Below are 9,555 nucleotides of genomic sequence, written 5' to 3'. Positions count from 1 at the left end.
CGGGCCGGCAGCGCAGTGCGGAGCGGCGCGGAGCGGAGCGGTGAGCGCGCGGCCGGGGCTGCGCGGCGGSCGGCGGGGGTGCATGCAGCGGGGGGAGGATTGCAGCCGCGGAACGGGGGCGTGCGTGCAGCGGGGGTGCGTGCAGCAGGGAGGGTGCATGTCGTGGGGAGCGGGATTGCAGCCGTGGTAGAAGGGGGTGCGTGCAGCGGGGGTGCATGCAGCGGATAAGAGGATTGCAGCCGGGGTACGGGGGGGTTGCATGCAGCAGGGGAGGATTGCAGCCGAGGTGTCGGGGAGGTTGCAGCCAGAGGGTGTGGGGCAGCATGGCAGCCCCTGCAGGGCCTGGGGTTCCTGTGCTGGCCGTGGCAGAGGATCRCTGTGTGGGCAGGCTTGTATCCCAGGGATCCGGGGGAGTGTTTCCGCTTGCAAGGATGCGGGAGGCGTTGCAGTGCGGGCTAAGGAAAGCAATTGCATGCGTGGAGGTGCTTGGGGATTGCACGAAGCGGAAGCTGCGCCAGGCCCCAGCTCCTCTAGAGCTGCACGCTGGGGTGCTGGGGAATGGTGGCACCCAGGAGTGCAGAGGGGCTCTCGTCCTGGGAGCCCGGGCAGCATTTGCASTCGCACAGATGCAGGGTCTGCACGCGGGGGTGGCATTTGCACCTGCAAGTCGGCACAGCAGGGCTTGCAGCGCAGCAGAGCGGGGGCATTTCCAGGAAGCTGCACAGGGCCCATCCCGGTTGGCAGAGCTGCCGCTGGGAGCACGGGCGGGCAGCAGCCTGGAGGCCGGGCCTCCATGAGCCTCCCGGCCTGGCAGGGACCTGGCGGAGCAACGATGTGACCCCCGGGGCGCCACCATGGCCGTGCCAGCCGCCGCAGGGGCCCGGGAGCGCCGCACAGCGCCCGTGCCGGAGGCGGCCGCCGCCACCACGCTGCCCGCCGTGCTCTGCACCTGAGAGCCCTCGCGCAGGTAGGGCCGCGGGGCCGCGCTGGGGCGCCTGGGGGACGGGTTGGCATCTCTCCATCCAAGGGCACCTGCTGCGAGACCTGCTGCCGCCTCCGCGGTCCCCGGGCCCTCCGCGCCTGGCAGGGTTAAGTCCAGGYTGCTGTGATATTTTCCATCCCAGCTCCTCCCCAGGCAATTAGTGCAGAGGGTTTTTTTTTCTTTATTTTTAATTTGTGGTCGCTCTCCGCGCTCCGCAGAGGAAGAGCTCTGCTTTAGTGCCTCGCTAATGAGCACTTTTTAAAACAAAATTGGGACGGGCTGCAAACCCAGAGGAGCAGGTAGGTGAGTGGTTCCTGCCTCCCCCGGAACGAGTATCCATGGGCACAGCGGGGGGAAGACGTTTCCTGGTGGTTTCTGGTCATATCCGAGCCCAGGTGTGAGCTGAGCTGGGCAGGTCTCAGCTATGCCCTGTGTGTGAGTGGGTGCGGGGATGCGGCTGCCGGGCGGTCGTGTCGCGCACCTGCCCCATGGCCCTGCCCGCCTGCGTCCCCCCCACGTTTCATTTTAATGGGATTTTGCTTCCCGAGCCCGATCGACTTAGGGAGGTGGGGTTGAGGCGATAGCGGTGTCTCCCGGCACGTTTACTCCCGGATCGGGGATTTGTTTGAGTGGCTTTCGGCGGCCACGGGATAAGCTGTCCCTGGAGCTCAGCCCGGCTCCGGGATTTCCCTGCGATGGGCGGCATCGGCTGCGCTCGCCAGGCCTCACGCTCGCCCGCGCCATCACGGGGCGACGTGTGGAAGCCGGGGGCCCGGAGCACCCCACGGCAACCGGGGAGTCGGCAGCAGCTCTCCCGTGTAACCTGCCCGTCTGCCAAGGTGCTGGTGCCATCCTGTGCCCGCATCCCCTTCGTGGCGGGTCGGGTGCCGTGCTGCTGCAGTGAGTGGTGGCAATTGGGACGGTGCCGCGGCCTGACCCCCGTGTCGCGTCCCTCGCAGGTTCTCGCACGGCGCCGTGACCGCTCCGCRCTGAGGCTTGCACAGAGACATGAGCAGCAACGCGGTGAGTCCTCGGGTGCTGCCACGCTGGCGCTCCTCCTGTCCAAGCAGCCCATCCATCGGGTGCCTTTCATGGGGCCTCGCCGAACTGGGCCAGGCGCTGGCACCCACTGCTGTCCCCTGCACCCAGAGCCGTAGATGTGCAAAAACGGCCTCCAAGTGGCTCCATGGTCTCGGAGGGGACACGGGAGCCGGCTGGGCCTGTGCTGGAGCCTCTCTCACTGCTCCATGTCACTCCTAGCTCCCGCTGCGGCAACGCGAGTGGCTGCGGCGCTCCCAGYGGCACAGAGGTTCAGAGCCGCCCCGGGCTCTGCCCGCTGTTATTTTTTAATATCCCCGAGCAGCTGAGCAGGGCGGGGGCAGGACTGGAGGAGCCCAGCGCCAGCTGGGACGTCACCCCCTCCGCTGCCCGGAGCAGCTGGGTTTTGGCRGAGAAACTCCCATTTGCAGCGAAACCCACTTCTTGCAAAGCGGGCGCGGGGCTGCTGGGGGGTGGATTGGGATCCGATCCCTTTGCCCGTGCCCTGATGCCCTCCCTCGTGCCCGCAGGGCCAGCGTGCCGCCGTCTTCGTGGTCCTCTTCGCCCTCGTCATGTTGCTGATCATCTACAGCTCCAGCAGCGGCAACGAGGTCTTCCACTACGGCGCGCTGCGGGGCAGAGCCCGCCGGCCCCCCAACCTCAAGAAATGGGGCATCAGAAACGGGTACCTGCCCGTCTGCGGCAACAAGGTGCGGGCTGGGGCTGCGGGCTGGCGCTCAGAGGCTCCTGTCGCTGCTTTGGTCTCCCTGTCACCCCTYGGCCTCGCTGGAGTTTGCGGAGCGGGACCGGAGCTTGTACTGGAGCAGGGGGATCGGGCCAAGCTGGCGGGACGGGTGCTGGTGGTGCGCGCTTTGCTGCCCTCCCCCGATGGCCGGACGAAGTGTCCTGTGTCCCTGTGTCCCCCCCCGGTGCTGCTCTGAGCACTGGGCCGGCATGGCGGGTGGTGACGCGTCTCTCCCCAGCACCGCGTCCCAGCTCGTCTTGTCTTTCCCAGACCCTGACTTCYCACTGCCACCAGTGCGTCATCGTCACCAGCTCCAGCCACCTGCTGGGCACCCGCCTGGGCTCGGAGATTGACCAAGCCGAGTGCACCATCCGCATGAACGACGCGCCCACCACCGGCTACGAGGCGGACGTGGGCAACAAGACCAGCTTCCGCGTGGTGGCCCACTCCAGCGTCTACCGGGTGCTCAAGAGGCCGCAGGAGTTTGTCAACAAGACCCCGGAGACCATCTTCATCTTCTGGGGGCCGCCCGCCAAGATGCAGAAGAGCCTGCTGAAAATCATCCAGCGCGTCAGCATGTCCTTCCCCAACATGACGGCCTACGTCGTCTCCCCGGGGCGCATGAAGCAGTTTGACGACTTGTTCCGGAGAGAGACAGGGAAGGACAGGTACCTCGTGTGTCCCGGTGGTGGAGCCACCTCGTTGGGGTGCTCCTCGGGGTGCACCGGCATGTCACCCTAGGGTGGTGAGGGGCGCTGGAGGAGTCATCCATGATGATGTTGCTCCGTCTCTTCTCGTTCCCCGTGTCCCCTCTCTGCTGTCCCCAGGGAGAAGTCGCGCTCATGGCTCAGCACCGGCTGGTTCACCATGGTGATCGCGGTGGAGCTGTGCGACAACGTCCACGTGTACGGCATGGTGCCCCCCAACTACTGCAGGTAAGGGCAGCACGGCGGCAGCCCGCAGCGCCCGGGCGCTGCCAGCCTCAGCTGGCGCTCTGTGCCCCGCAGCAACCGCCCGCTGCCGCGGCGCATGGCCTACCACTACTACGAGCCCAAAGGCCCCGACGAGTGCACCACGTACATCCACAACGAGCGGAGCCGCAAGGGCAACCACCACCGCTTCATCACTGAGAAGAGGGTCTTTGCCAGCTGGGCCGGGCTCTACAACATCAGCTTCTCCCACCCGGCCTGGGCCTAGGGCTGGCACTGGCCACGTGCAGCCCATCTGGTGGCTCCCAGGAGCCGGGCTGGCCTTGGGCAGAGCGGAGGCCTGAGACAGGACGGAGTCCAGTCGAGCTCCCTGCTCTGTACGATGCCCGCTGCCCGGGCCAGTCCATCGCCGCGCTGCCATGGGGCACCCGGGCCGGTCCTGGTGGCCGCGCTGCCTTGGGGCACCCATGGAGGGACCTGCGGTGGCACCCGGAGGGCTGCTCTGCCCAGGGAGGCCACTTCCCGTGTGCTCTGGGTGTTAGGACTTTACTTGTGTTTCCTTGGGGTGGCCTTGAGGTGTCCCTGGGGGCCAAGTCACCTTGAGGTGACAGGAGCCACGTCCCAGGCTGGCTTTGGTGGCCAGCGCCCCACACTAGGAGGGTGGCAGGGGTGGCTGGTGGGTGCTGCACATGGGTGCCCCATYTGCAAACCTTTCCCAGCCGTATTGYACCCTGCTGTGGGCACCTGGGCACCCCGCAGCCCCGAGGGGACGGGACGAGCCCGGGTCGAATGGCGGCGCCCGCCACGCTCACTGCCACCMGAGCCCAGCCGCCCCTCGCAGCCGCGGCGCTGCTCTCCCGGGGGGCACACTGCCAAAACACATTTTTTAACCAAATGATGGAAGTTTGGGCTATTTTGGCTTTTGTGCCCGCTGCTCCTTGTGTTTGTATTGCTTTGTTTTGTTTTCCTACGAAGAACTTGACTGGCCGTGCGGATAGCTGCAGAGYGGGCGCGCTGGGCAGGCGCAGCAGAGCACACAAGCAGGGACTTTTTATATGGTTATTACTAATTTCCCGGCAGGAGGATGTGGGACAACGCAGGCCGTGCGTGGTGGGGAGGTGACGGGAGCGTCGCGCGGGTGCCGCGCGCCCGGCMGCCCCTGCCCGCCCTGGCCCCTCGGTGCCAGCGAGGCGCCCGCCTTTTGTAACGGTTTGTAGGGAATAAATCTTGCTACGGTCTGTGCCTGGCGCCCTGCCCGCGGCCGCGGGTTGGGGCTCTTGGTSGGGCTGGGGGGACGCGGGGGTGCCAGGGTCTCCCGGGAGGTCGTTGTGGGCTGGGCCCCCCGGACATGGTGATGCCCTCTGGCAGCCTGGTGGCTGCGTCYCGGTGCTGTCCCGCAGCGTGGCGCTGAGGCCGGCCCAGCTCGTGTCACCTGCGAGCCCGAGCCACAAGGGCTCCGGCAGGGCGCACCGCCCCGYGGCGCCGCTCGCACCGCTCCCCTGCCTCTCCCTGCGCTCACCTGGCAGCACAGCCCTGCCGAGGAGGAAGGGGAGGAGGAGGAAGGGCAGGTAAGGCCGCAGCACAGGCCGGGCCGGGCYGGGCCTGGGGAAGCGCCCTGGGACCGGCAGGGCAGGGAGCGGGGGGCACCGGGGCAGCACCGGGTCCCTGCGGGAGGGACAGGGCTGCGCAGAGCCCTGGCAGGGGAGGCGTCAGGGTCCCCGGGTACATGGGTGTCAGACCCCCCAGACCCATGGGTCTCAGCTCCCCCTCGTCAGCCCAGCGCCCCYGCGGGTCCTTCCCCGCCGGGCTGTCSCCCCTGCAGCATCACCCGTCCTGGTGTCCCTGCCCGGCCCGCYGGCCTTCGTTGCGGGGGAGACAGAGTCCGGGTGGGCAGGAGGCGGCCGTGGGGACCCCCCAGGGGCCCGCACCCCCCGGCCCTGCAGGCCTGGGCTGCCCCCCAGCCGCGTGGCAGCCCCCCTGCAGCCTGCAGAGCACCTTGGGGCCCGGCCCTGGCAGCCTCACCCTGCCCCAGGGCGCAGATGCCTCTCGCGGGGGCCGCGGTGGGGCAGGGGCTGCGGGGGGCCGCGGTGGTGGCCGAGGCGCGCGGGGCGGGCGGGCGGCAGCGGCGCCGTGGTTGCCATGCAGCTGGCGGCGCGGGCCGCCCGCCTGCGCTGCCTGCTCCGCAGCCCCCTCCCGGCATGCCCCGCGCCGCCCGTTACATATATATAGCGGTAAAAATAGCCGCGCGGGACATGCAGGACGGGCGGCCCCGGCGAGCCCGCCCCGCCGCGCGCTGACCCCGGCCCCGCTGCAGCGCTGCACGCAGAGGTCAGTGGCGCGGGCGTCCCCGGCGCGGGGGGAGGCCGCGGCGGTGCCGGGGCCCTGCGCGCCGCCCCCCCGGCCGCCCGGCAGCCCGCGCGGCTGCGGATGCTGCAGCGCTGCCCCCCGCCGTGCATGTGGGGCGGGGGGTTCTGGGGGGATRCGACCGCCAGCCTGGCCCCCCGGCAGCCCCCGGCGGCACTGCTGGCACYGCCGCGGCCTCCCCGTGGATGGCGCCGAGCGGCAGCTCCCTCACGAGCGGTGCCGAGCGGCCCCGCTGCCCCTCGGCCCTGGCATGCAGGGACCGGGCAGGGCCYGTGTGCGCCCGCCTGGCCTGGGCCGAGGGCACCCATGACCTTGGGGAGGTCACTGGAGCATCTGTGTCGCAGGGTCCCCACGCGCGGGAGGGCCCTGATCCCCGGGCCCTATCCCTGCGAGGGGCACCCTGTCCCGGGAGCAGCGGGATGCGGCRGGGAACGGGGATCCCGCCTGGATCCTGTGCAGGTTGCAGGAGATGCTCCCGGCTGCGCTGCGGTTTGCTGGGAGCACCCACGGGTGCATCACTTAGGAATCCCCATGCCAGGCTGGAAGCCACGCGCCCGGCACCCGAGCGCAGCGCCATGAGCAGGGGCCATCAGCCCCCACAGCACCTCGGGCCCCGGTGCAGGTGGGGACGTGACCCGGGCCGGATTTCTGCCTGGCCAAACTTAGCCACGCGCCCTTTGCAGGCTGTAAGGCGACCTGTGCGCGGCGGCCGTGCCCGCGGGTGCCGCGCCGGCCGGTCGGGCTGGTTCGGGGAGGCCGGGGTGACGCTGGGCGGCCGCTGCAGGGCTGGGCGCGGGGAGGGCGGTCGAGACGCGGCCGAGCAGGGGGACCGGGAGGCGGCAAGCAGCCCGGCACTCATCCCCCGGCCCGAAAAAGGGACCGCGTGTGGCACCGCAGCAGCACCACGCGGGCGAAGGGKGCTGCCTCAACTGCTCCTCGCCAGCGTGGCCACTGGCCGGGGCTGTGGTCAGGGCCAGGAGCGGCGGGAAGGCGTCAGCAGGGCAGGCAGGGAGCGACGCTCCGCTCCACTCCGCTCCGGGAGAGCCGGCCCGGCCGCCCCGGGAGGCCCTCACTGGCGCAGGTAGGTGCCGGGCGCCTGGTGGGTGCAAGCCAGGGCGCTTTGSTTTACGTGTCGGGGCCAAGCGCAGTGCGGAACAGGGAGCAGCTTGCGCCATCCCCATGGCCGTGGGGAGGCAGTGCCGTCGTCCCAGCGACGTCCCCCCGGGGAGCCGCGTGGAGCAGAGCCGCTCACCCGCTCCCCTTCCCTTGCAGCTCTCCGCCGCCYGGACCGCAGCACCATGTCGGCAGGTGAGTGGCCCCCCCGTGTCCCTGCGGCCCCCCACGCGCCCCACGGCCCCTGGCCAGCTGCTCGGCTCCTGSCCAGCACTGGGATCGCCTTGCCGGCTGCCGCAGGAGCTGAAATTTCACACGGCTGTAACCGGGAGAAGGGGAGAGCAGCGCCCAGGCGCCTTCGCCTTATTTTTAGCTCTCCTCCCTTGGCATCGCTGCAGCCGGGCATTGCCCCCACACATGGTTGAACAGATCCTGCTGGCTGGGGAAGCACCGCTCTGGTGCTGGGATGCTCCTGTGGTGGGGTCCTCTGSTGCTGGGATTCTCCAGCTGGGGATGCTCCAGCACTGGGATGCTCCAATGCTGGGATGCTTCAGCATGGGATGCTCCACTACCGGAGCGCTCCAGCACAGGAATGCTCCGATGCTGGAGTGCTCCGGCACTGGGATGCTCTGGCATGGGGATGCTCCGGGACCGGAGTGCTCCAGCACTGGCATGCTCCAATGCTGGGATGCTCTGGTGGGGACAGGGCTGTGAGTGCTCCCCATGCCCAGCCATGAGTCCACCCTGAGGCCCACAGACCAATGCTGGGGATGATTGGGGTGTTGGGGGTGCTTGAGGCAGCRTGCCAGGGTGCACCAAGCCGTGCCAACCGTGCTGCTGTGCAGGGCGGGATGGCCCAGGGAGCCCTGCCAGCCCCCGGGGGCAAAGCCGCTCTCGGCGACCGTCACCCGGGTGTCGTGGCGCCGTCGAGATTCCATCTCGGTGCCGGCAGGGCCAGGGCACCATGGGCGCCACGTGCTCCTGCCTGGGCGACTCGGCCGCTCAGGACTGCCGAGGTGACGGTGCAAGGAGCGACGTGGGGCTTCTCCCACTGCACTGCCTCCTGCAGGGAGCTGGGACTGTCCCCACCACCCTGGGGCGACACCCATGACAGGGTCGGCAGCTTCCGCCCGCCATCCACCCTGGCCGCTGCTTCACTGAGCCTGTTTTTCTGTTCTCCTTTCCTCCAGAAAAACTCAAGCATCACAAAATCATCTTCGTAGTGGGTAAGTTGGGTGACGGATACAGGAGTGATGCCGATGTGGTGTCGATCTGGTCTCCCATGTGGGGGTTTGGGRACTGAGGAGGGCGGAGGCAGCCCCTTTGCTCCTCCAGACATTGGGACCAGCAGCATCTGCAGTTCCATGTGCTATGGAGTGGTTGCTGCTCCCAGCCTGGCTCCCCATGACATGGGGATGGGGACGACGGGGATGGAGTGGTGGGAATGGGGATGTCCTGGATGCCGGGGCTGGGGGACCCTGTACATCTGCAGTGCTTCTTCCAGCCCAATCCCAGATCTCTCACYGCGGGCTGGGATGTGAGCGTGGCCCCGGTGTGACTTGCAGGTGGCCCCGGCTCGGGGAAGGGGACGCAGTGTGAGAAGATCGTGCAGAAGTATGGGTACACCCACCTCTCCACCGGAGACCTGCTGCGCGCCGAGGTCAGCTCCGGCTCTGAGCGGGGCAAGAAGCTCAAGGAGATCATGGAGAAGGGCGAGCTGGTGTCCCTGGTGAGCCTGCACCGCAGAGGGTCCCTGGGGCCCCCCAAAGCGGAGGGTCAGGCACACAGTGGTGGGGACCACAGTGATGCCCGTTATGGTGCCCAGCACATGGCCTGGGCACAGCTTGGTCCCTGTCACCCTGGGTTAGTGGCAGGGATTGGGCGATGGTGGTTGGTACCATGGGGGTCTTGTCACCCCCTTGACAGCTTGTCCCCTCCCAACTCGCGCGGCTCCCAGGACACAGTGCTGGACATGCTGCGGGACGCCATGCTGGCCAAAGCGGACACGTCCAAGGGCTATCTGATCGACGGCTACCCCCGTGAGGTGAAGCAAGGAGAGGAGTTCGAGAAGAAGGTGAGGGGCTGTGGATGGGTGGCCCTGCTTGYGGCAATGCCACCGTGGATCTGTGTGTGGGTGTCCCTGGTGACCTAGGGGTCTTCCCTTCCCGCAGATCGGCCCCCCGACACTGCTGCTCTACGTGGACGCGGGGAAGGACACGATGGTCAAGCGGCTGCTGAAGCGAGGCCAGACCAGCGGGCGGGTGGACGACAACGAGGAGACCATCAAGAAGCGCCTGGAGACCTACTACAAGGCCACGGAGCCCGTCATCGCCTTCTACAAGAGCCGGGGCATTGTCCGCCAGGTGAGCGCGGCCCCCGGTTCC

At 68.6% G+C, this 9,555-nt stretch overlaps 2 protein-coding genes across 2 annotated transcripts in view; both read left to right on the top strand.

Moving 5' to 3' along the window:
* Positions 1-916: 916 nt before the first annotated feature.
* ST6GALNAC6 (ST6 N-acetylgalactosaminide alpha-2,6-sialyltransferase 6) lies at positions 917-4,786 on the top strand. Its single transcript, XM_026049323.1, has 6 exons — positions 917-967; positions 1,942-2,005; positions 2,551-2,730; positions 3,036-3,433; positions 3,593-3,700; positions 3,773-4,786. Exons 2-6 carry the CDS (start codon positions 1,991-1,993, stop codon positions 3,960-3,962), a joined length of 891 nt encoding a protein of 296 aa, XP_025905108.1. The 5' UTR covers positions 917-967; positions 1,942-1,990; the 3' UTR covers positions 3,963-4,786.
* Positions 4,787-7,331: 2,545 nt separating this feature from the next.
* The window catches only part of AK1 (adenylate kinase 1), a 2,594-nt gene continuing 370 nt past the window's right edge, over positions 7,332-9,555 (top strand). Inside the window, exons 1-5 of the mRNA XM_026049355.1 lie at positions 7,332-7,366; positions 8,362-8,397; positions 8,737-8,900; positions 9,129-9,245; positions 9,343-9,534. Coding sequence (XP_025905140.1) covers positions 7,357-7,366; positions 8,362-8,397; positions 8,737-8,900; positions 9,129-9,245; positions 9,343-9,534 — 519 coding nt within the window. The 5' untranslated portion in view covers positions 7,332-7,356. The remainder of the gene's footprint in view (positions 7,367-8,361; positions 8,398-8,736; positions 8,901-9,128; positions 9,246-9,342; positions 9,535-9,555) is intronic.

Source organism: Nothoprocta perdicaria, unplaced genomic scaffold (assembly GCF_003342845.1).
Source record: "Nothoprocta perdicaria isolate Ctin4 unplaced genomic scaffold, notPer1 scaffold_6, whole genome shotgun sequence".
Lineage (NCBI taxonomy): Eukaryota > Metazoa > Chordata > Aves > Tinamiformes > Tinamidae > Nothoprocta > Nothoprocta perdicaria.
Note: the sequence above shows the minus strand (reverse complement) of the source record. Positions and strands in the feature narration are given on the sequence as shown.